The 26003-nt window shown below is 40.6% G+C and overlaps 3 protein-coding genes across 3 annotated transcripts; 2 read left to right on the top strand and 1 right to left on the bottom strand.

The window, feature by feature from the left end:
- Window positions 1-4: 4 nt before the first annotated feature.
- Window positions 5-2403, bottom strand: LOC5509906 (39S ribosomal protein L19, mitochondrial). Its single transcript, XM_001630353.3, has 3 exons — window positions 2251-2403; window positions 1152-1506; window positions 5-394 (listed from the first exon to the last, which is right to left on the bottom strand). Exons 1-3 carry the CDS (start codon window positions 2363-2365, stop codon window positions 61-63), a joined length of 804 nt encoding a protein of 267 aa, XP_001630403.2. The 5' UTR covers window positions 2366-2403; the 3' UTR covers window positions 5-60.
- Window positions 2404-2602: 199 nt separating this feature from the next.
- Window positions 2603-18550, top strand: LOC5509907 (cell division cycle 5-related protein). Its single transcript, XM_001630333.3, has 20 exons — window positions 2603-2812; window positions 2932-3035; window positions 4990-5020; window positions 5268-5398; window positions 6028-6158; window positions 6267-6363; window positions 7698-7748; window positions 7936-8116; window positions 8345-8424; window positions 8963-9044; window positions 9151-9621; window positions 9903-9983; window positions 10874-10970; window positions 11326-11447; window positions 11896-12070; window positions 12983-13107; window positions 15175-15264; window positions 15738-15821; window positions 16657-16785; window positions 17662-18550. Exons 1-20 carry the CDS (start codon window positions 2768-2770, stop codon window positions 17770-17772), a joined length of 2418 nt encoding a protein of 805 aa, XP_001630383.2. The 5' UTR covers window positions 2603-2767; the 3' UTR covers window positions 17773-18550.
- A 137-nt stretch (window positions 18551-18687) lies between these two features.
- Window positions 18688-21732, top strand: LOC125559795. The gene is made up of 2 exons (XM_048721505.1): window positions 18688-19571; window positions 19875-21732. The coding sequence occupies exon 2, from the start codon at window positions 19883-19885 to the stop codon at window positions 21047-21049; it is 1167 nt and encodes a 388-aa protein (XP_048577462.1). The 5' UTR covers window positions 18688-19571; window positions 19875-19882; the 3' UTR covers window positions 21050-21732.
- The last annotated feature ends 4271 nt before the right edge of the window (window positions 21733-26003 follow it).

Here is a 26003-nt window from a genome sequence, read left to right as displayed (position 1 = left end):
CTTGTCAGATTTATGTATTTTTTTATTTTAAGTAAATACTAGTGTACAGTTTCGGTTCAATTATCTTCTTCTTTTGCTCTTTTTGATTTGTTCAAACCATTTCTCAACCCTTTGTCCCTCCTCCTTTGATTGCACATACAAATGTGGATCCTTCTTGTACGGGAGTGCCTTCATGGTCTCGCTGACATAACTTAGGGCTGGAGGGTAATCTCTGAGATACCATAAGGCCTGCTTGTCCCGTCGCTCGTGTTTGAGAACTTCAATCTTCTGAATGACAGGAGAGTAGAGTTGGAAGTTCACCTCCATCGGCTCACCATCAATGACGTTGCGTAGGGTGAATGTAGCCCCAAGCGTGTTCTGCCAGTGATTCATTGCAATGCAGATGCCGACAAATCTAAAGATAAAAGATGTTAAAGATCGCGATCAACCACCCCTTGTTATTATTTCATTGGAAAACAACAATGGTCTGTTCTCAAGGAAACTTGAAATTATTTGATTTGAAGCAGATCAGTTGTATAAAAGGAAGCACAGGTGGCCAAGTTTGTTAGCATGTCGGCCTCTCACCACTGTGGCCCAGGTTTGAATCCTGGCTCAAACTTGGAATTTTTTTTGTTCCTGTCTTGATTTGAATTTGTATCACAAGTGAGTTGAAGTGATTTTCTTGTTTTTTTTGTTTTTTTTTGGATAAGGACACTTGAAGAGACAGGTCCCGTCTCTTCAAGCTGAACTACACTAACCTGAATCGAAGGAACATAAAAGAACCACTGGGGACGCAATAAACCCAGTGACCACCCCCAGTGACAGTGCTTGCAATGCTTACTAACAATACACTCAAGGGGGTACTTGATGTGGAGCCTAGCTCTGATGTGCCTTCTGCACCAGTATAACTGGTGGAAATTCATTGCTTGAATTAGCCGTTGGAAATGTACATTATTTTTGTAACTCTATTATGTATGGGAGTGCAAAATGGTGGTGTGATCAACCATCTTCAAATAATTATTTTTCTGAACAACATGGAGGCATGGCTTGGATGGAAGTACTGTATGGCAGTCACTATTGATGACTGCAGCCGTTATTCAATATTATAGTACTGTAACAGGATCAATAAATAATAGTCATTCCCATTATCACTCATTGTTTCTTTTTCTCACCTGACATGACCTTTGGGGACGTAGTTGTCTGCCCTGGTGACGGCCACTGTGCTGCCAACACAGAACTCTGGTACCTTAAGCTGCTGTAAGCGATCATGACAATCCCTCTGCTCCAAGAAGGTTTTAATATCAACTCCTGCCTCTTCTGGTGATGGTGGGAACCCGTTGTCCGTCTCCTTCCACAGGTATCGTGGGATTGGTTTGGACTTTTCTAGCGTTGTGTGAGCATTTGGAAGGGTCTTGTATATAGATGGGATGTCAATTATTGCAGGATCTTTCTTGAAAAGCTCTTTGGAGTCTATGTGGGATGCTGTGAGTTGTGGTGTATCAGCTGATGTCTCTTTTGTAAAATCACCTACAAAAAGTACAACAACTTTACCAACCAAGATTTCAACTAAAACTATAATGTCAAAATATCATTAATTTTTATGCCAACAATGTAAACCAAATTAGCAAATGTCATTTGCACTTCAGTTACTGGCAATGTATCTACAATGATCCCATCCTCAAGTTCACGTGTTCCATACAGTAGCTGTCAACTCTCCCGCATTAGTCAAGAGTCCAAGATTTTAAATCTTTTCTCAAGCCTAATTTTCTCGAAAATATCCATACAGTTACAGTATTCTCCCGCATTAGTTGGTGTGATATCGCAAGATTTTTTACCGACTAAATAAATGTAGATGTAGATGTAGATGTAGATGTAGATGTAGATTAGCTATCTTGGTACTTCCTGTACATTCACTGTATTTTCTCACAAAATTTTTCTAAAGCGAGGTTTACAGCTATGCGTGTGTTATACTTATAAGTACATAAAGTTAAGTAATTTTGATTTTCAAGTCCACACGGAGAACAAAACGTAATTTCGTGCTATTCGGTAACATTTGTGAATAACTCCAAATTAGAGCTGCTGTCAATGCAAACTATGATAATAAAGCTTCGACTGATATTCAGATAGTTATAAGCTTATATAAGTATACTTAAGCTTATGACTAAAGTAAGAAGTTTTTTAAGATTTTGTTGGTTGAGTTTCCCAGGCTTAAACCGTAAGAAATGTAAAAACAAAAATCAGCCAATAAAATCGCACCTTCTAATAACTCACCTGATTCTAATAAAGGAATTGACAATTCGCGGAGTCGTTTTGCGATTCTGTTTACGTATTTTTCGCTCACAAATGGAGACAAAAAGTTTGCACGTCCCTTTAGACGGGACGCCATCTTGGATGACGAGCGAAACCTGGGCTGAGTCTTCCGTAAATCTATCGACTATCGACTGGTTTAGAAAACACGCATATTCTGACTTTTTTAGATAAAATATGTAAATGGGTAAATCAAAAGTTCTAGATAGTATGAAAAGTGGGTACTTCAGTACATCATTGTTAAAAATAAGACTTCGCAAAAAAAAAGCCTATCAGCCGATCTTCTACGACGGCATTGCGGCGAGTAGCCGAATGATAATTGACTACTTGCAAAGCATGATGGTACAGAGGAATCGTTTTGCTAAAAAGTCGGTCCAACTTGTCTATCGACTGCAAAACATTCCAATTTTCTCGCGAATTAAGAATTGAACAAGATCAAAGTAATATTGGAAGGAGAGAACTGGTAATACGTTAACCGAAGATGCCACGAATCATCATTAAAGGTGGTGTGTGGAGAAATACAGAGGTATGAGTTTTGCACGTGTGTCTTCGTTGTTGATCAGAAAGAAAGAACGGCCATGTTTACTGTCAGATGGAAACGGATGTGTCTACTGCAAGGTTCTGATTTTGTTCTTCTATTTGTAGGATGAAATCCTTAAAGCAGCTGTGATGAAATATGGGAAGAACCAGTGGTCTAGAATTGCATCTCTTCTGCATAGAAAATCGGCCAAACAGTGCAAGGCTAGATGGTAAAGATTCTTGTTATGTTTGCTGTGCAATTTAAACCGGCTTTTCACTAGGGAAGCAAAAATAGGTGGAATAGAAAATATAAGGGCTGAATTACGTGCGAAAATGAGCCTGAAGAGACCCAAGCAAAGAAGGAATATGAGTAACAAGCTCTGTTCCTTCTCAGCTTGCTTCTCCTGTGCACTGATTTCACATGCGAATTAAGCATCACGTCTCATATTTATTCTCCACCTCTGCTTGCTCCCCTAGTAAAAATAGGGCTTTAGAATCTGACAAAGTCAGAAAATAAACCTATGTAATCACAGAAGTAAAGTCTATTTACATGCAATGATTTGAGGGCTCCTTACATGATGGGATGTACCTACTGATTAGAGATTTACTCTACTGTAAGAACATCTCAATATTGGGGACAGTTTAAAAGTCCCAATTCAATAGATGCATGCAGGCACGTACAAAGTGGTGTGCACAGGGTATGGAACACCCCCTCTTGGCTGCCAAAAAGTGTTTCACTACTTATTGAAAGATCATCAGATACTATGTTTTTTCCATGTGATACCTATGACTGTGCTCTCCACCTCAGCCAATCCTGGGTACGCACCTGACATGCCCTCTCAAAAAGGTCTAACCCACTTTAAAAAAAAATGCCCCATTAGTAAAGACAGTTTTGTAGGTTTTGTAGGAAAGCTTTGTGAAATGAACAGCGAGCTTAATAATGGGGTTCCACTGTATGTGAAAAATGAATATTAGAATATACCATATTTACCGGCGTATAATGCACACTTTTTTACTCCCAAAATGACCTAAAAAAACAGGGTGCTAATTATATGCGGAACCCATTGTTCTCAGTATGATAAATAGCGGAAATCAATAAGAAAATGCAGCGATCCCATTGTAGGTGAGAAACAGTCACAAAATCACTTTAAAATAATGCAGTAAAAGGTATTCTAAACGTAGAATATCTTTAATTTCCCCATTGTGTGTTTTGTAAGAAACAAGTATTTTGGCATCCTTCGCGATTTTCTTGTTGTCCGCCATGTTGGAATTTACTCTACCTAGGCTCTTTGTACCTCGCCCAAGATGGCGGTAATTGCCATGAACTAACACAAGATTGCATTTCGATGTTCCGTGTGAAAATACAAATGTTCAGCGATAAGAATAACAGCTTTACAAATGTGCTAAGATGCGCTGCTTATGCCTAAGAGGTTCAAAGTAATTATCACCTTCAAGTTCAGATGTAGAAAAGCATTTAGCGTACTTACGTATATATAAAATGAATTGTGAATCGGAACATTTATCTCGTCTTGGTACTTCTGTTTCTTTTTTTTGGTTGTTTCTTATTTTCTTTCTATTTCTATTGGGTGTGTATTATACGCGGATTTTTGAATTTTCTTTTAAAAAAGGCCTTGAAAATTGGGGTGCACATTATACGCTGGTAAATACGGTAATATAAATTATCAATTAACCTACATCAGGAATGGGAAACAGGTCAACTTTGGATAACTCTAACATCCAAGGAAAAACAAAATTAGTTGTCAATGAACCAGGAATTTGAGTTATTAAGATATCACAAATGTTTTATTTGTGGTTTTTGTTTCTCTTGGAAAATGGCATGTTTACAGAATTCATATAAGATTCAAAAGCAGAAAGTAGTGACTGCATTGAATTTATGACTTTTGACACTTGGGGTTATATGTAGGTGGAGGTATGTATATAGCAGAACAAGTTATTTTCACTATGCCTTTGCTAAGGAGGTTTGAATGTTTGAATAAAGATATATAGGAGAGAACTTGAAGGAGATAGTAGAAAATACAAAGGTAAAAACCTGAAGGTTTTTGAGTTAATTAGGGTTTCATTTATCTGGAATCAGCTGTAGAAATGAAGGCCAAATAATATAATGGTGCGAATGCTTATAGATTTGTTAGGTTTTATAGCTTTTTGTGTACTTTTTGTTTACAGGTATGAATGGCTTGATCCAAGTATAAAAAAGGTAACATTGACAATGAAATTCTGTATAACTTATTAGTTATTCAAGCCCTTAGAAATATTTTTTCAATGCAAGTTTGGCTGCACTATTTTCCCTGGGGCTAAGCTGTGTTTTTTTCAGAGATATGTTTTGTTTAGAGAAAAAAGAAAATTAGGCTTTCTTGACCAATTTTAAGTGTCAATGGCCTTTTGCCTACTATGCAACATGTTTGCTTTATTAGCTCATCACCATTTTTCCTTGACCACAACAGACTGAGTGGAGCCGCGAGGAAGACGAAAAGCTTCTTCACCTGGCCAAATTGATGCCGACCCAGTGGCGGACTATCGCCCCACTTATCGGACGTACTGCTGCCCAGTGTCTGGAGAGATATGAGTACCTTTTGTAAGTGTCAGTGACAGATCTTATTTAAGAGGGGCTTTCTGCAGGATTCGACTCTCGGAGTGCAAGATAAAAAAAATCCGATTTTCTGAAAAGTTGACAAATTGAAGGCCCTGGTTAGCTTGTTTCAAAAATTTAAATTTTATTTTATTTGGATTTTTATTTATTTTTTTATGATTTTTCCTGTATTTTCCCCCTCTGGACCCGAAACCCAACGCTAAAATTATAGGGTTTACCTAACGTCTTTCTTAGCATAATGAATGCGTTGATAGAAATGTTGACTGATTTTATTTAAGGCACTTGCATGGATCAAATTATTCAACTTCACAAAATAGCAGTGCAACTATGTAACCCCCACAAAAGCACCTCCGTCAAATCTTGTATTTGAATGTTTTCGGCTTATCCAAAACCATTGATTTCATGTCTTGATTCCTCAAAGCACAAAAACCATGAGTTAATAAAATGCTTAAACTTGCAAATATTATATAACTCTGCAATTTAGCTTTACATTTCAAAATTAAAGAGTTCTAATAAGACACCCACCACAATGGCTAAAGTTGACTGTTTACAGTTACCAATCAAATTGGTCACTGCTATGTCAAATGGAATGAGCATTTATTTCTGTTTTTCAGAGATCAAGCTCAAGCGAAAGAGGGTGACAAGGAGGAGGGTGACGATCCACGCAAGCTCCGCCCAGGGGAGATCGACCCCAACCCTGAGACAAAGCCGGCACGACCAGATCCTATTGACATGGACGAGGATGGTACTGTGGGCCTATAAAAGCTTGTGCATCTGCCATCTGCAGTTCCTTTGAGCTGTGCTTGATTTTTTTTTTTTTTTTTTTTTTTTTTTTTTTGCTGTTGTCTTCCAGAACTTGAGATGTTGTCTGAGGCCCGTGCACGTCTTGCTAACACCCAGGGAAAGAAAGCGAAGCGTAAAGCCAGGGAAAAACAACTAGAGGAGGCAAGGTATGTATGGATGTCCCATTCAGGTTCTGTGGTTAGGTGGTGAGGTTGTATTTTGAAGTGGACAGGGTTTGGATGTAGTGGATAGGGGTGTAGTGTTAAGTTGATAGGGTGTAGGGTGAAGTGTACAGGGTGGAGGGTAAAATAGATAATGCAGAGGGTGAAGTAGATGGTGTTAAATGAAGTTGATGTGGTGTACTGGTCAGGGTGGAGGATGTAGTGGATAGGGTGTAGTCAATTAAATGTTAAGTTGATAGGGTGTAGTCAATTGGATGTTAAGGGAATTTGATAGGGTGTAGTGGATAGGGTGTAGTCAATTGGATGTTAAGTGGATAGGGTGTAGTCAATTGGATGTTAAATGAATTGGATGGGGTGTAGTGGATAGGGTGTAGTCAATTAAATGTTAAGTGAATTGGATAGGGTGTAGTGGATAGGGTGTAGTCAGTTGGATGTTAAGTGGATAGGGTGTAGTCAACAATTGGGTGTTAAGTGAATTGGATAGGGTGTAGTGGATAGGCTGTAATGGATGCAGTGTAGTCAATTGTAGTGGATAGGATGTAGTGGATAAGGTGTAGTGGATAGGGTGAAGTCATTTGGGTGTTAAGTGAATTAGATAGGGTGTAGTGGATAGGGTGTAGTCAATTGGATGTTAAGTAAAGTGGATAGGGTGTATTCAATTGGATGTTAAGTGAAGGAGATAGGGTGTAGTGGGTAGGATGTAGTGGAAAGGGTGTAGTGGATAGGGTGTAGTCAATTGGATGTTAAGTGAATTGGATAGGTGTTGTGGATAGGATGTAGTGGATAGGGTGTAGTCAATTGGATGTTAAGTGAATTGGATAGGTGTAGTGGATAGGGTGTAGTCAATTGGATGTTAAGTGAAGTGGATAGGGTGTAATGGTTAAGGTGGAGGGTGAAGTTGACTGGATTGATGCTGAAGTTGAATGGATTGAGGCTGAAGTAGTAGACAGCATGTTAAATGAAGAGGATGGGGTGTAGTGAATAAGGTAGTATGTGAAGTAGACATGATGTTAAGTGCAGTAGGTGTTGTTGTTCAGGGCATGTGTAGAAAACAACTTGGAGTGGGTTTCTGAGCAGAACCCACTAACATTGCAGAATGGTCCAGTTAAAAATTGGCCCCTTAGCACCAGTAATAGGGCATTAGATTTATCTAAATCAATCACCTTTACTGTGATGGTGTCAACAGGAGTTGAATTGATTCAGTGGTTTCCCCAATAATTCTCCATCCCGGCACACGAATGGACTTGGTTAAGACACCTTGGCCCCCGCCCCCCTTTCATTAGTCCCTTGTTCATTCAACTGTTCTCCTTATTTGTTAGACGACTGGCTGCGCTGCAGAAGAGGAGGGAGTTGAGGGCCGCTGGTATTGAGTAAGTTTGTCTTTAACAATCACACGAGGATGAACATAACACCACTTGATCATTGTATTAGAAGTGCCTTTTAGCCAACGATTATTGGTGAATAATAGGACTCATAAAAAGCTGTAATTATCCCTAATAATTGACAAAGCCAAACATTTCTAACTTGCTTGATTATCCGTTTTTCTTTCTACTGTAGCATAAGAAAACACAGAAAAAAGAAACGAGGGGTGGATTACAATGCCGAGATTCCTTTCGAGAAGAAGCCTGCCTCTGGTTTTTATAACACCTCAGACGAAAATCTCCCTGACTACCAGCCAGACTTCAAGAGGCTTCGTCAGGATCACCTGGAAGGAAAGATGAGAGATGAGATTGAACAGGTAAGTTTTAGCTTTTCAAAACTATAAGACTTAAGTTAGGAAGTGAAAATTTACGTAAAAATTCTCACACAGTCTCACACAATATGATCAATATTAAGAAACAGTTTTCAAAAATATGCTTTTACAGTATGATTTTTAATAATTTGTTATTTTTGTTTGACATGAATAAGTTGGCTAAAATTGTAAAGCAGAGTTTCAGTGGCTCAGAGGTTTTGTTGTGGTTTGCAGCAAGAACGCAAAAAAGATAAGGAGCGCATGAAGAAGAAGAAAGAAAGCGACCTACCAGGAGCAGTTATGCAAATCAACAAGTGAGTACAACTTTAGCAGTACAGTAGATCTAGAAGATATAGATGAATTCGAATAGAATGAATCAAACAAGCTAGACACCGTCATTGCAGCTGGTATGCTGGATTGTGAGGGCAGATGCTAGAGTCAAAGACATAGAATGCGTCTGAGGCAACTGCCATATGGCTCATGTCTGACCAGAGAAAACAACTTAGATTGAAAAGATTGTAATTGGAGGAGAAAAACAGAACTAAAAAGAGGACTAAAAAACTCAACTCAGTCGGAAATGGCAACCCCGTCTCGGATCCAGTGGGAAAGGGCACAGACACAGAGTTATGCTCTTCCGACTGCACCATCCAGGCTCCCCATATTACTGTTCCTTTTTAAATGCATTTGTGAATATGTTAGTTACAGTATAGTTTACTAGTCAGTCCTTGGTCGGGTGGACGGCAGTCTATGATTGGTTTTGGCAATCAGCTTTGGTTGTTTCCTTATAGGTTTGTTTTGCTGGCCTGTCTGTTTTAAAAGCTTAACAGTCATGTGTGCTTTATCATCTTACAGGATGAACAACCCTGACCATGTAAAGAAAAGAAGCAAACTTGTTTTGCCAAAGCCTCAGATCTCTGATGGGGAACTGGAAGAGGTAGGGTGTATGATTACGGCTGTGCATTCATACATTAAACACTTAAATAAGCAATTTTAGGTTTGGATTATCTCAACTAAACATTTCTTACTTCCTCTCTTTTCAGATTGTCAAGATGGGCTATGCCAGTGAAGTTGCACGAGCTTCTGTGGAGAATGGTGGACAGGCATCTGACGCCTTACTTAGTGAATACTCAGTTACACCTGCCATCAACAAGGCACTGAGAACACCACGAACACCCGCCGAACAGGATACTGTACTGCAAGAAGCACAGAACATCCTGGCCCTGTCCAATGTGGACACGCCCCTCAAAGGGGGTCTAAACACCCCTATGCATGAAAGTGATTTCCAGGGTGTAACTCCAAGACAGCAAGCTATTCAGACGCCCAATATGCTGCTTAGCACCCCTTATAGGACCCCAGGCGAGGGCGAGGGCTCTACTCCTCGTCAAGGCATGACACCCCGCGGAGCCACCGGTACGCCTAGCCAGAGGTCTGTCCGTGATAAGCTTAACATCAACCCTGAAGATGCTGTAATGGAGGAGTATGAATCAGAGTGTGCCGCCAAGCAGCAACAGGTAGGTTGCAATGCATCAGAAGACATGAGTTTGAGGGTGGCTGCCTAAAACACCCTGGCTTGAGGTGTTTTGTTTATTCTTCTTACCACTGGTCTTCAGGTTTGATTTGCGGTTCTGGATTGAGCAGAGTTTGCTTGAGTTGTATACAAAAAGAGAAACAGTGTATGACGACTTTTCTTGTGTGAAAAACAAGTTGTAAGTTCAAATAAAGAGTAGATTGTAATCCTACATATTTTTATGTATTCCTGATCTCTTACAGCTTGTATGCACTTCCCTTACAGAGTGAGGCCAAGGAACAGCTTCTTGCAGGGCTAGCCAGCCTTCCAGCCCCCTCCAATGACTTTGAGATTGTGCTACCAGAGGTAATGTAAAGACCTGCACATAAAATATCTAACATCTAAAATAACAATGATGATATAATGATAATGGTACCGGGTCCAGAGAGAGATAGCTAGGCTGTGAAACCTACTTTTACAAATAGCACACAGTCTCTTTAACACCCTCTTCATATTGTGACAGAACCTCGGTTTTGTGAGCTTGTTTGACAAAAGTAATTCAACAACTGTGTTACCTACAGTAACATTGATCACCACTCTTTGGAGAATTTAGACACTTGAACTTGAGAGCTGTTTAAACATGAGGTTCTGCTATAAAAGAGAAAGCTCCTCCCACCCCCGGGCTCAAGAACAATCAGTTATCAATCAGCCGTCAATGAGTCAACATGTCAGGACAATTGCTTTGAGCGCTAAATTCAAATTTCATATTCTAACCAAAATAAACATCATTCCTAGAGATGTCCATCTAAAAATGTTTCTATCTAACGTAAAATAATGCTATACCAAGCTGTGTGCGCTCTAAAATACTAGCGTTCACCACAGCGCGAGAATGATTTATGCAGGTGCGCTTAATTATGGATAGCGCAACATTTAAAATTTTGCACCCAAAACGTGATAGGACAGCAAATAACTAATTTAACAATATCTTAACACAACTGTCTTGTTACCTGTGCAAAAATAGTTTATTCCAGCCTACTGACGCTCAGAGATAAGCAATTTTACAGGAGGCTTATAATTTGTGACTGCTAGCCTCGCAGTGTTCTGATTATAATTGTAAATTTGAGCCCGGGGATGGGAGGAGCTTTCCCTTTTATAGCGGAACCTTGTGTTTAAATTTGACTGTTTTAATAATATCCCACATGTTTTTACTTTTCCTTGGTAACAAATTCCCAAGTTCCCACACCATTTTGTTCCAGACCCCTGCAGAGGCCTCTGAGGAGCACAAAACCATGGATTTTGTGGAAGATGCTGCTGATATAGACGAGAGAGCTCTTGCTCTCAGAGCTAAGCAAGGTTAGAGGCAAATCACTTCATTTAACCCTCTTGATAATATGCCCAAGTCCGCCATCCCTATTGTCTTTATTCAACATTGAAAGTAGAGCTCCTGTATAAAGACTAGAATCTTGCCATTATTGAACATTAAACTTGTATCTGATGTATGTACAAGATACACTGTAATCTTAAATTAATTATAAGAAAGGACTTGAAAATGTATCATGTACTGTAAGTTCTGCTGTATTTGAAATTTTGAGAAAAAAATTTTTTTTTTATACACCATGATATTTGTCTTCTAATGATAAAAATGTTGTGGGATCACAACAGAAACACCTGTATGCACTTGTATCTTCTGGTATTGTTTTCATTACAGAGGAGTTAGAAAGGCGACGCAGGTCTCAGGCTGTCCAGCGTGAGCTTCCACGCCCATCTAATGTGAACACATCAGTCCTGCGACCAACCAATGTTGAGCCCCCCCTGTCAGCACTCCAGATGGTAGGTTAAGTTTGTTAGGGAAGTGGGACGGGTGACGATTTGAAAAGCGGTGGTGAGTTGAGCTTGTCAGCATACCTTATCAAAGATGAAGAATGCTTTATACCCTGGTATTGTAGTTTGTAGTTTTTTTTTTCTACAAGAAGAGTTATTAATTTGTCAGTTTATAATCAAAACCACTTAAAAGAGAAAGCATGTCACCTCTCTGTAATTTCCAATTTGAATTATTTTTTTAGTTAAATTAAACTACCTTCCAATAAAGATATTTCTCAATGGAAACACCACAATTGATTACTGACATGTTGACGGTTTAAAAGACATAAAATTATTGCTGCAAACTTAAAAACACCTGAAACAAGATTTTTAGCACCTTTTAGTGTAAATTGTTTAATGTTCTGTTAGAATTTGTCTTAAACTCGTGCCCTGTATATAACCCCTCTTGCTTTTTTAGGCAGAAGAGCTGATCAAGAAAGAGATGATAGTGATGCTTCGGAATGACATTATAAATCACCCAACAAGCCAGCAGATTGAGTCCCTGACCAACAAGAAGACTCGAAACGCTGCACAGGCAGTCATTACAGGCAACCGTGCCGCATTAGAGAGAGATCCCATGGAGAACTTCACAGGTTGTTTTTTTTTATTAGTATAAAACATATATTATACAAGCAGGACATGTGTGTATGAGATTCGAAGATGACAAAAACAAAATAATTCCACCAAATACTAGTCATATTCACTTTTTAGTACCTTTAAGATTCTGACAAAGCAGTATCTTTTTCATTCGAAGAGCCCTCTGCCATGCTTTTGTTACTTTGTTCACTCAAAATTGAATGAAAGAAAAATTAATATTGTCTAAAAACTCTAAAAAAAGTTTTATAAGTTGTGTACCCATTTAGATTGGGAATGCTATTTAGAAATTTTTTTGTATAAAACATATATAATACAAGCAGGACACGTGGGTATGAGATAAAGATAAAGCAGTATCTTTTTCATTTGAAGAGCCCTCTGCCATGCCTTTGTTACTTTGTTCACTCAAAATTGAATGAAAGAAAAATAAATATGTCTAAAAAATCTAAAAAAAGTTTTATAAGTTGTGTACCCATTTACTGTAGATTGGGAATGCTATAATTTAGAAAAAAAATTTTTGTATAAAACATATATAATACAAGCAGGACACGTGGGTATGAGATAAAGATTACAAAAACAAAATAATACCACCAAATACTAGTCATTTTCACTTTTTAGTACCTTTAAGATTCTGACAAAGCAGTATCTTTTTCATTTGAAGAGCCCACTGCCATGCTTTTGTTACTTTGTTCACTCAAAATTGAATGAAAGAAAAATTAATATTGTCTAAAAACTCTAAAAAAGTTTTATAAGTTGTGTACCCATTTAGATTGGGAATAGTATTTAGAGTAGCTTTCCCAAATCAGCCGATGGAAGTGGATGCTTCAAATGATGCTTGATTCAAATTATGTGTACCTACAGTACAGTACTGCTCTTGAAGTACGGTATTTAGATTCTACTGTTTGTTTCAGATGAGGAGTTGTCAAGTGCCAAGAACCTCTTGCGTCAGGAGATGGATTTTGTCAAGTCCAAAATGGCTCACAGTGACCTACCACTAGAGGCTTACTCTAAAGTCTGGGAGGAGTGTTATGCCCAGGTAATAAAAGCACGCCACATTGTCAATAGTGGATCTGTGTGTGGGGGAGGGGGGGGGTTTGGGAGAAGGTGATCTGACACTGGAGGCTTACTCTAAAGTCTGTGAGGAGTGTTATGCCCAGGTAATAAAAGCAAGCCAAGTTGTCATTAGTGGATCTGTTTGTGGGGGAGGGGGGGTAGGGGTTTGGTAGAAGGTGATCTGACACTAGAGGCTTACTGTAAAGTCTGTGAGGAGTGTTATGCCCAGGTAATAAAAGCAAGCCAAGTTGTCATTAGTGGATCTGTGTGTGGGGGAGGGGGGGGTAGGGGTTTGGGAGAAGGTGATCTGACACTAGAGGCTTACTCTAAAGTCTGTGAGGAGTGTTATTCCCAGGTAATAAAAGCAAGCCAAGTTGTCATTAGTGGATCTGTGTGTGGGGGAGGGGGGGGGTAGGGGTTTGGGAGAAGGTGATCTGACACTAGAGGCTTACTCTAAAGTCTGTGAGGAGTGTTATGCCCAGGTAATAAAAGCAAGCCAAGTTGTCATTAGTGGATCTGTGTGTGGGGGAGGGGGGGGGTAGGGGTTTGGGAGAAGGTGATCTGACACTAGAGGCTTACTCTAAAGTCTGTTAGGAGTGTTATGCCCAGGTAATAAAAGCAAGCCAAGTTGTCATTAGTGGATCTAATAGAGGATCTCTGGGGGGTGGGGGGGTAGGGGTTTGGCAGCAGGTGATCTGCGTATTGAGGCTTATTCAAAATTCTGGTAGTGTTATGTCCAGGTGATTGTCAGTAGCCGATCTAGGGGGAGGGGTTTAGGAGGTTTTAATGCCCCTCTTGGTATGCTCAAGGAAAGTGTTATGTGCGAAAAATGGCATACAGACTTTTCCCCTTTGAAGTATGCCTCAAACCCATCACCTTTGATGCATGCCCAAAACCCGTCTCTAATTGGCTCACAGAAAATGAGAGAGTAGAAGTTCCTGGAAGGGGATAAGATAAAACAGTATTTCCTCCATGGGGATGCATGCACCCAGACCACTCTAATTGGCCTGCATAATTGGAGGCACCAACAAATAAAATTTGAATCAGTGTTTGTGTGCTCTAGCATCACAAAGTTTCAAGCAAAAGTTCTTAAAAAACACAACAAAACAAATATTAAATTAAAATTAAAACAATCACTGCTTCTATTTTTATTTGCTTCTCAATTATACATACATAGGGTACAGAGGGTTTTAAGGGCCTATGGATCTATCTTTTGGGTCCGTTGCTAGGGAAATTTGTTTTATAAAAGCTTCTGTTTTTTTGTCAAATCTCTTGAAACTTCAACATAAGTGTTTTAGACATAATTGACACAAGTGATGACGTCATCTGATCCCTCCCATGGTCACATGACTTAGAACAGAAAAACGTGTCAGAGAAGCTACTGTTCAAACCTAACATCTTATTTTTCGCAGAAATATTTTAACATCACTATTCTCAAAAAATTCACGTATCCGATTTGCGAAATTTTGATATTTCTAGAAATGGCGAATTTTTATGTTCTTCAAAAACCACATATTTGGTAATTACTTTTTCATTTCTTCAAAAATCAAAAATCCCATGTGCTAAGTTGTTAGGAATGGTAATATCAATGGTTTGAGTGGAAATAAAATTCACAATTGTTCTAAAATGCTCCAAATTAACTTGTTTTTCTAGTGCGGAAATGGTCGCCATTTTGTTTATTTTTATTCTCTAAAAACATGAAAATTGCATTTTCTTCTACAAAATGTTGAAAGTTTATGTTAATCTCTTGGGGAAAAAAATAAGTTTGAATTGGAGTTTCGAAGAAAATAAAAAAAAAGACTCGACCAGGGATTGAACCTGGAGCGCTTGCTCATGAGTCAAAGGTGCTAACCACAGAACAAGTTGGAGGACGCGCGGCGATTTTAGTCTTTTTAATCAAATGTAGCGCTTTTCCCTTTTGTAGCAACGGTGTTTTGAAGCAACGAGATAATACAATAGGCCCTTGAGCTTATCAATTCCTTGGATTTAAAATTGAATACATGCTCCACTTCTTCAGTTACTCAGTTTTTTGTTTCTATCATCTTTCTAGGTTTTGTTTTTGCCATCTCAACAAAGGTATACCAGAGCAGCCATGGCAAGCAAGAAGGACCGATTGGAATCCCTGGAGAAGAGACTTGAGGTATGCCAGCTTGTTCTACCTACCTTTCTAGGGAGACTCTGAGACTTCTGTCCTGGAAACTCACAGAATTCAAAGGAATATATGAGAAAAAGATGTAAAGGTTTACCCACTCCTCATCATTTCAAATCCCCCTCCCCAATTGAGGAATGTAGTTTTTGCTTTCTCAGGGTTGTAGCATGGGGTGGGGCACATGCTCTCCTTATTTTTTAAGAAATTATTACAAAATGGTCGTTAGGGGTGGAGATAACGTCAACAATTCAACATAAAACTTCAACCATGCGTTGCAGTTCTCCGCAGAGACCCTTGTTTTTGTATAGCTTTTGTATTCTTCCCAAATGGCTGTTCAATATAAAATTTCAAGCCTGTGTTTTATTTTTGCTGTTTCTGCAATACTTCCCGGCCACCTGCAATTTTATTATCTCAATGGTTTTACTATAAGATATCAAAACCTCGTGTGTGTGTGTTTTCTTCAGCTGAACAGATACCAGATGACAGAGGATGCCAAGAAAGCAGCTAAGATCGAGAAGAAACTCAAAGTTCTTCTTGGTGGCTATCAAGTAAGTGGCTCAAGAAATAAGCAAAAATTGATAAATGACCACAGGTAGCCCAAGCTATATATTTGTGCGTATTGATCTCATGGTTAACATTGTACGAAAAAAAAAGTGAAAAAAAAATTGCTGAAAAGAAAAATGTAACTTAGCATTGTGTTTATGTTCACATCTTGGTGTTTTGGAAGAATACCGATTCAAACACTGTTGTTTTTCGTAAAATGTTTACCGTAAGATCAATAAGCAAAAATTGATAGGTGACCACAGGTAGCCCAAGCTCTCTATTTGTGTCTATTGATCTCACGGTAAACATTGTACGAGAAACAAAAAACAAATTGAAAAATAAAGAATAACTTGCTGAAAAGAAAAATGCATTTTACTGTTTTATTGTATTTATGTTCACATCTTGCATGCTCTCTGGCCGTATTAAAGTTTTTTTAGTGTTTTGGAAGAATACCGATCAAAACACTGTTGTTTTTCGAAAAAATGTTCAATATGCACAAATAGAGGAATGGGCTACCTTAGGAAGTTTAATATAAATGACTTCAACAACTAGATGCTAAGAAATAAAGTACGTTCTTCCTTTCCCTTGCTGAGTAAGAATGAATGAAATGAATGACCAAATTACTCTCTACTGTATATATACCAACCAACTACTATTTTCCGAGCGCCAACTGCTCGATTAATATTTTATTTGAACTAATAACTTCCACCCCCCACTCATCAATTTCCACCACCTACATTGAAACTTAATGAAACCCCTGGAAACTTGTTTTGAATATGAAAAGTAACCTTAGTCATATTTCCCAGCCCTTGTAACCAGAATGCTTTCATTATCTTATAGACTCGGGCTGTTGGTCTTACAAAGCAGTTATCAGACCTTCACGAACAACTAGAACAATCTCAGGTCGAGATGACAACATTCCAAGCCCTCCGTAACCAGGAACTTCAGGCGATACCTAAACGACTCGAGGTACAGATCTTGGATATACCACCTTACAGTGTTAGCAGTCGTTAGCAACCCTATATATGCTTGAGCATGCTACACTTAATTAAGCTCACATTTTACAACTTATGAAACCATTTGTAGCCCTAGTCAGCCACGACTTTGTATTTGCACACATTTAGCATTGGTAGTCGAATTATGTGATGATGAAATATCGTAATAACCATACAAAAGCAAAAATAAAAGTTTTACTCTTCATTTATCAAATTCATTACAAAAATACCATAACTTCTGCAAATCAGCCGATGGAAATGAATGCTTTCAGCACTTGGTATTTTGCTAGGATGACAAAATGGTGGCTTGTAGAAACTGTATTCTCACTGTGTAGGTGCATAGTCAAATGCAGTCCTTTTTTATCATACAGTACTTTCCCGCTTATTAGCCTAAAATTTGAAACAGGTTCTTACTAAAAAAAAAATGATGAAAATCATGATTGTCAAGCAGTGAACTATGTAAAATATGTATTTTACAATGACCACGTATTGTAAAAAGGCAAAAGACCATGATGTACATCATAGTCTCTTGATGAATGCCAGGCCGGTATTGACATTTCGCCAATCTGAATACCCCACTTCTCCCAGCCATTAGTATATTATACCTTTCTTTTAAATTATGAACCTATTTATAAACCTAAGTAGCCTAAAATTTTAAATAGTACCCGTTAAATGAGAACCTGTTTAGGCTAACCTGGAAAACCCCAGGTTCTTGTAAGCGGGTAATTACTGTATCTATGATTGCGCACCTCCCCCCCCCCTAACTCACCCACCCACCCTCCCTCCCCTTTCTCCCACGACAAACTCCACTTTTGTATACTAGTAACTGTTCAATCTTGCTTTTCTCCAGGCCCTTAAAGAAGATGTTCAGCGACAGACAGAGCGCGAGAAGCAACTGCAGGCCCAGTACTCCGAGCTGCTATACGAGAGAGACAGCTTACTCTCAAAGCTACAAATCTAATAGGAACTCCCACTGCCTCCCATGTTATGTCTAGTCTGTATGTATCAGGACCTACATATCTCCCCTACAACAGTTTCTCTCAAACCAACAGATTAAACAGGTCCTCTGTTATTACAGATGTTAAAACTTAGCCAGCATTTGAAGAAATATGAAATTCTAGTCTTTTTGGTGTCAGAAGCCGCTCGGCAGATACGCCTTCGGCAGTTGTTCGTTACGCCTTCGGCAGTTGTTCGTTGTGCCTTTGGCAGTTGTTCGTTGTGCCTTCCAATGTTTGTTGGTAGACAAGAAACCGGAATTTGCTTTAAAGAGGGTGGAATGGGGCTGCAGAGATTTAGATCAAACCCGTACCTAGGGGGGGAGGGTGCAAACACAAACACAAACACAACGGCCGAAGGTCCACTTTCGGTTCCCAATGGACATGCTAGATATGGAGATACTGCAACACATTAAAAAAATCGGGGATAGTCAGATTTTTATTAGAAAACTTATTCCCTTCCTCCCCCCCCCCCCCCCCCCCCCCCCCGCAAAAGTTTGGTCCACTTTTTCCGATTTCGCACCCCCCCCCCCCCCCCCCCCACCCCAAGAAAATCCTGGGTACAGGCCTGGAGATTCTTTATATCTGTTTTTGGCGGGGAAGGAGGTGACTGCACTCCTAATTGTTGTGCTTTTGTGCTTAAGACTTCTCAAGTTCAGCGTTCCTTTCTTATTTTAACTTCTTGAGGTCCCTAAAACATTTGTAACGTCTAGAGTGCATGAAATAAAACCGAGATAATTACTACTCGTTTGATATCTGGCACTGTACACTCATTCTTAGTTAACGGGTACCATTGGTGTCACACGTATATATAGCTCTACATTTTGTATTTAGGCGCAATTTCTTGAGAGATGTGTGATTTTGCGAAGAGTTTGGGTCTATGGGAGATTTTGTTTTAAGTTTTCTGTGTAAAAAGTTCGACATATTACAAAATATTGACCTCTGAACATGTAACGCTATACGAAAACCATATGTCACAAGAATAAAAAACAAAGTTTAAACCGAAAACTTGAGATGTTCTGCCTGTAGTTGCTGCCTAAATTGTGTCACAATTTGGAGATACATGTTTCAGGACTCACCTAAATTAAAGTTACGGTTGTCGTTGTTGGTTTGCTCAACACACTGGACCGTGATCCAAGTGTCACGTGGATTTGGGTCATTTACGTTACCAGGCACAAAAAATCGAAATATAATTTCTTGTATATCCGTACAGAAGCCCTGAAACATATTTATAACAACTTTAAGGCTCAAAGACCCAAACCAATATTAAGAACTGTTCATAAAAATCAAAGTGTTCAAGAAATCATCACTTCATGCCAGCTAATTGGCAATAATTTTACTGCACTGTCACTTACGTTACTCAATCTAGGTCACAACTGCCAAGCTTTAAGACCTTAGGAGGTCTTGTTAGCAGTGTCACATTGCAGAGCGACCTTAGTAATATCTTAAAGAAAAATAATAATCTAATTTGGTTGAAACGTGAAGAGACAGTAGCTTGACAAATGCTAGTGTCACATTACGTTACCGTAACGTAAATGACAATAGAATTTACGTACTATCGTCTAATGGGGCGCACGTGCACACACACTAGCGAGATAAGGATAATTTGTATAGGATTAAATTGCCAAGATATCTAACGTTTTAGTTAAAGCCCAACAAGCTGTAATACAAGTATTTCCTTCGATGACCTTCGCGGTAGAAGTATCAACTCTATCTTCACTTTTAAACTCAATTTGGTTTTCACTTCTCGAAAAGCAGAATTAAGGTAAGATACCACGCCTATGGTATTGTGTGAAGCTAAATGACTGATAAAGGCACTAATGCATACGCATTAGCTAATATCTAGAATAGTGAGGCTCAGCACATGCTTTTGCCAGTGGTAACGTAAATGACATTGAAAGTAACGTAATTGACAAAGTATTATGGATGAGGCACGCTAGTTAACAATTGGTGGGCTACTTAAAAAAGGATCAAATGACCACTATTTAGAATTAAAAAAGCTTTCAGAATGAGTTTTCTGTAATTTTGTCAAAATTGCTGTATCTTATGGTCATTGTTTTATTCGAAGCATTCAAAATGGGAAAATCAAGAGCAGAGATTCAACGCGCCTACAGAGAACGAAAAAAAGGGAAAGATTCAAATTGGCAACAAAATGAGTCAATCCGAGTGCAAAAATACTACACACCAGCATCCAAACACCGGCGTTTGAAAAGCAACCTCAAAGCTGGGCATGTTGTAATTCAAATGGACTTTGCCGAGAATTACAACTGCCAGTCTTGCGAGGAAGTGCAAAGTGCTCACTGGAATGGCCCCACTATGGTCTCCCTACATCCAGTAGTGGTATATTACAAGGCAGAAGGCAAAGACGACCTAAAGCACAAGAGCTTTGCCTTTGTTTCGGAAGAGCTCTCGCATAATGCAACTGCCGTGTATGCCATCTTGGGGAGACTGAATCAAGACCTGAAGGATCTTGTCCCTGACCTGGCCATTGTACACTATTGGACGGATAGTCCCACATCACAATACAGAAACAAGACAATCTTCGCCATAGTCGCGAACCACAAGGAAGAGTTCGTAGTCCCAGTAAGATGGAACTATTTTGAAGCGGGGCACGGAAAAGGTCCCTGTGATGGTGTCGGGGGAGCTGCCAAGCGGATGGCTGACGAGGCGGTGCGGTCAGGCAAAGTCGTTATTGACGATGCACACAGCTTCTTTGTTTGGGCCACCGAATATCAAAGTAGTGTGACCTACATTTACTACTCAACAGATGACTTGAAAATGGCATCAGCAAGGCTGGACAAGTACAATGGCACACAGACTGTCCCTGGCACAATGTCAATGCATGCCATATGCGCAGTGGACAGACACACCGTTCTCACTCGTGTCACCTCGTGTTACTGTCCCGACTGCCTTTCCAGCCCAAAGGATAGCCATTGTGCATGGGAAGCCGCCATGCTCACTCCACCCAGTGCGTTGAGTCTACGCAATGAGCTCGCTCTAAAGGTTGACGACTTTGTCGCTGCCGCTTACGAAGGGGACTGGTATGTTGGCAAAGTACAGCAGATCGACCAGGAGGACGGCGAAGCTCTCGTGACTTTTATGTCACGTAGTGGCACTACCCTTCAATCTTTCAGCTTCACATGGCCTGCCCGCGAATATGTTATTTGGATCAAGAGGGACATGATCTTATGTGTCATCGAGCCGCCCGCCCGAAGTAGTAAAACGGAAACTGGAGCTCGTTGAGGCACGCTTCCGCCTACCTTAATGTCATTTACGTTACCGTTTTTTATAGAGGTTTTAGAAAAACGATGGTTCAAATCGAAGTACCAAATATCAAATTAAAATCACCTGTAAGTAGAACCAAGTATTTTCATATATATATATATTTACAGTTAAGCGCTTGAAAGCATTTCAACGATTCTTTTTGTTTGGATGTGAAAACTGTCATTTACGTTACTAGTAGCAAAAGTTTAAGAAATTATGAATATGACCAAGTTATTGTTCAGAACCTTTAATGATAACTAAAAGGCGAAAATTTGACCAAAATTTTACAAGTTTAGAGTTGCATCGTGTATCCTACTGAGAAGGTCATATACGTTACTTTACATGTCATTTACGTTACCATTTCCAATCAGCATATATTGTTTAATTGCTTTATCAAATCAGAATCAACTTTATTGCGTTTAATATTTTGATATTGATGGTAGTAATTGAATGTAGTTGTATATTTCAAGACGTTCTAATTTTGTTTTGAGAAAAACTTAAAGGAAGAACAATTTAATAATTTTGAAAACATAGATTCAACTCTTAAATCAAACAAAATTTGTGACAATATAAAGACGAGTCTACGGTGTTCTATGATGTTTATATTCAACAAAATTCATCTACTGCCACAAAAATAATAAAAGAAGGCGTATTTTACTGGTTAAACGGTCTTGTAGTTGTGTGTTTTTGAGAAATGGATATGGAAAAGTCTCCTTTTCAGCTTGATTACCGAGGCATATATAAATTTGTGTAGCTTTTTTGCCTTTAAAGATATTGATGGGTCGTTTTGGGAGCTTAAATGACAAATAATTCTCCAAAATGTTGATTGCTTATCAAACTAGTGTAACAAGTTTTATTTTCCAACTTTTTTTTGGGCCATTGGTACCCGTTTACTAAGAATGAGTGTGTAATCCTAAATCACGTAAGATTCACATCTCCGTCCTTGTCTACAAATGTCTCAACAATCTGGTCCCAATAGATCTATCAAACTATTTTGTCAAAAATTCTACTTATCACAGCTATAACACGAGAAGAAACTCTGACCTACATTCACCTAAACCTCGGCTTCCTCTTGGCAAAAAACAACGCCTGAACGTCGCGTATTTTATTACGAGTGGGGAGGAGGTGAACCGAGATGAGTGTGGAAAATCGCCTAAACTGTTATGAATCAAGGCTTAAAGGGAACCAGATCAATCCATGGCAACTTCAAGAAATTGGCTTTATTACAAATATATTCGGTAAACATATTAAAGATAATATGTGATACACGAACATTTCATATGGTTTGCCCGTGATTCCACCGAAGATAAGCGACGAACGCGTGGCCGGAGGCGCGATCCGCCCCCAGGGACTAGATAGAACAGCCCGTCCAGGGGTTCACTGAGAGCCAACTTAAATCCGAACTCTCGTTTGAAAAACGCAAGACTAGTTCCAGTACCGCGAGGTTAAACTAGCCTTTTTGTTTTGAAATGGCGGCGTTTTACCGGCGAACTGTCACATCTCGAGGAATGCTAAGAAAACTAGACCAAACCTAAGGCTATAATTTTCTTTATGACTCCCTCATTATCAAACAAATCTGTCATCTTTCGTACAGTATGGTTTTAATGCTGTACAGTAAGTCAAAACAGCGACCGGGAGATTTTGTTTGTTTTCGCCAGAACACGCGCATGCGCATACGCTATTCAGTACTGACACTCTCGTTACCAATACTGTACGGCAGGCGACAAGAGAGATCGCAAGCGAGGCAGTCAAAGCGGCGTTAGAAGCACCGCGGTCTCAGGTTCAATACTCAGATGAACTTGAACCTTTATACTTTACGCCTCAGGGCTTATAGGATATGGGGGAATCTTTGGCTCAAAGTGGTGTCAGGGCCACCGGGCAGCCAACCAACTTCTTTCAGCACCTGACATTTTTATTATTTATCGGACAGAAAGCAAACTGTTAAATATAATGAAGTCAAATCAACAGAGGAAATCATAAAATGCGGAGTGCCTCAAGGAACTGTCCTAGGCCCCTATTATTTTTATTACATAAACGATACCCACAAATGTTCTAAAGACCTTTCATTCATATCATTTGCAGATGACAAAAACATCTCCTACTCAGACAAAGATATAGAAAGATTAGAGGCTATAATGAACTCTGAGCTCTAAAAAAATTCAGAGCCACCCTTTGAAGGACGTTCTTTTTTCCGCCCACCCCCCCCTCCTTTTGGTGGGTAAAAATTTTCGGAGCCCCCCATCAATATCTACGCTACCCTCCCCCCCCTCTTTAATAAACACTCCCTAAAGTGAAATAAAGTGAGAAAAAAAACGAGGAAAAAAATTGGCCGAGAATCAAACCTCGTCCAAATCAGGTCAACTGAAAAAAAGTAGACCATACTTCCCGACATGCGCTGAAACACCGTATGGCAGCTAAAGCTTTACGGCTAGGCTGAAGATTTCGGCCCCAGCACCGCTATCTAGCGAACTGAACAATAGACAAAGGAACCTGAGGTACCCGCGCATCAATGGGGAGTCAATAACCAGGATCCCAGGCCTGTTTTATACCGCATTCACAACAGCACTTAAACCATTTTAAAGGTGGTTTAATTAAACTGGTTTAAATCTCAATCTCCCAAGAGTGGACAGAACCAAGAACAAAACTGAATAGAATGTGCTGTACATTTTACTAAGTGATCATTTAGCTAGTAAGAAGTCAACACAATGAGAAACTTGGCAAGTTATCAGGCAAAGAAAAACATGGTTTTGGTGTGAATGCAACATTGTACGGTTACGCCACGCACAGCTCACAGAGATGTAGAGTGAAAAATATCGGGGTCATTTTCACGTTGTGGTCTTTTGGGAGTTGATGTGTTGCTATAACAATGCAGTGATTACGTCATCATGCACAGCAAGTTGTAGTCTAGGTCTATATGAGACCGCCTTTAGCATTTGATCTTTGTTCCAGTAAAGCACAAGGATCATGTTAGTGGGTACTATTTGGCGCAGTTGGCAGAGCGTCGCTCTGTAGCGCCTGTGCCTCTCACCACAGGTTTCCCGGTCGCTCTGTAGTGCCTTTGCTTCTCACCACAGGTTTCCCGGTCGCTCTGTAGTGCCTTTGCTTCTCACCACAGGTTTCCCGGTCGCTCTGTAGTGCCTTTGCTTCTCACCACAGGTTTCCCGGTCGCTCTGTAGTGCCTTTGCTTCTCACCACAGGTTTCCCGGTCGCTCTTTTAGCGCCTGTGCTTCTCACCACAGGTTTCCTGGTCGCTCTTTTAGCGCCTGTGCCTCTCACCACAGGTTTCCCGGTCGCTCTGTAGCGCCTGTGCCTCTCACCACAGGTTTCCCGGTCCCTCTGTAGCGCCTGTGCTTCTCACCACAGGTTTCCCGGTCGCTCTGTAGTGCCTGTGCCTCTCACCACAGGTTTCCCGGTCGCTCAGTAGAGCCTGTGCTTCTCACCAAAGGTTTCCCGGTCGCTCTGTAGTGCCTGTGCCTCTCACCACAGGTTTCCCGGTCGCTCAGTAGAGCCTGTGCCTCTCACCACAGGTTTCCCGGTCGCTCTGTAGCGCCTGTGCTTCTCACCACAGGTTTCCCGGTCGCTCTGTAGTGCCTGTGCCTCTCACCACAGGTTTCCCGGTCGCTCTTTTAGCGCCTGTGCTTCTCACCACAGGTTTTCTGGTCGCTCTTTTAGCGCCTGTGCCTCTCACCACAGGTTTCCCGGTCGCTCTGTAGCGCCTGTGCCTCTCACCACAGGTTTCCCGGTCGCTCTGTAGCGCCTGTGCTTCTCACCACAGGTTTCCCGGTCGCTCTGTAGTGCCTGTGCCTCTCACCACAGGTTTCCCGGTCGCTCAGTAGTGCCTGTGCCTCTCACCACAAGTTTCCCGGTCGCTCTGTAGCGCCTGTGCCTCTCACCACAGGTTTCCCGGTCGCTCTGTAGTGCCTGTGCCTCTCACCACAGGTTTCCCGGTCGCTCTGTAGTGCCTGAGCCTCTCACCACAGGTTTCCCGGTCGCTCTGTAGTGCATGTGCTTCTCACCACAGGTTTCCCGGTCACTCTGTAGTGCCTGTGCCTCTCACCACAGGTTTCCCGGTCGCTCTGTAGCGCCTGTGCCTCTCACCACAGGTTTCCCGGTCGCTCTGTAGTGCCTGTGCCTCTCACCACAGGTTTCCCGGTCGCTCTGTAGTGCGTGTGCCTCTCACCACAGGTTTCCCGGTCGCTCTGTAGTGCCTGTGCCTCTAACCACAGGTATCCCGGTCGCTCTCTAGTGCCTGTGCCTCTCACCACCGAGGGAGACTGGGTGGCGCAATTGGCTGAGCGTCTCTCTCTAGTGCCTGTGCCTCTCACCACCGAGGGAGACTGGGTGGCGCAATTGGCAGAGCGTCGCTCTCTAGTGCCTGTGCCTCTTCTCACCACAGGTTTCCCGGTTGCTCTCTAGTGCCTGTGCCTCTTCTCACCACAGGTTTCCCGGTCGCTCTCTAGTGCCTGTGCCTCTCACCACTGGGTTCCGGGTTCGATTCCCTGTTCCGACGTGAGCTGAGTTAGTTGGTTTCACCGGTTTTCCTCCCTCCAAACCAACAATCTCGATCTTAGCTGTGATCCGTGGTCAGACATGAGTTGTATGTCGGCTGCCTGAGGCGCCTTCCCATGCCTTTAACTCGACCACGTCTGAATCTGTGCTATCGTAATTCAGCTTCCCAGCTGCATTGAGAGTGATTAGTTCTTTCAATTTATTTATTCATTTATTTTAATTTTTTTGTTTGTTTGTTTGTTCGTTCGTTCGTTCGTTTTTTCATTTATTTATTTATTTATTTTACTCAGTTGCCCTCTGTGACAACACGAACTACACAACGCAGAACTGTGAACTGTGCTTTCCCCCCTCAGTTTGTAATACCGATATAACCGTCATTGTGAGCGACCATCATTATTTGAGAATTCTAGCGTTGAAATTTTAC

Source organism: Nematostella vectensis, chromosome 14 (genome assembly GCF_932526225.1).
Source record: "Nematostella vectensis chromosome 14, jaNemVect1.1, whole genome shotgun sequence".
Classification (NCBI taxonomy): domain Eukaryota; kingdom Metazoa; phylum Cnidaria; class Anthozoa; order Actiniaria; family Edwardsiidae; genus Nematostella; species Nematostella vectensis.
This window is presented reverse-complemented; position numbering and strand designations above follow the sequence as displayed.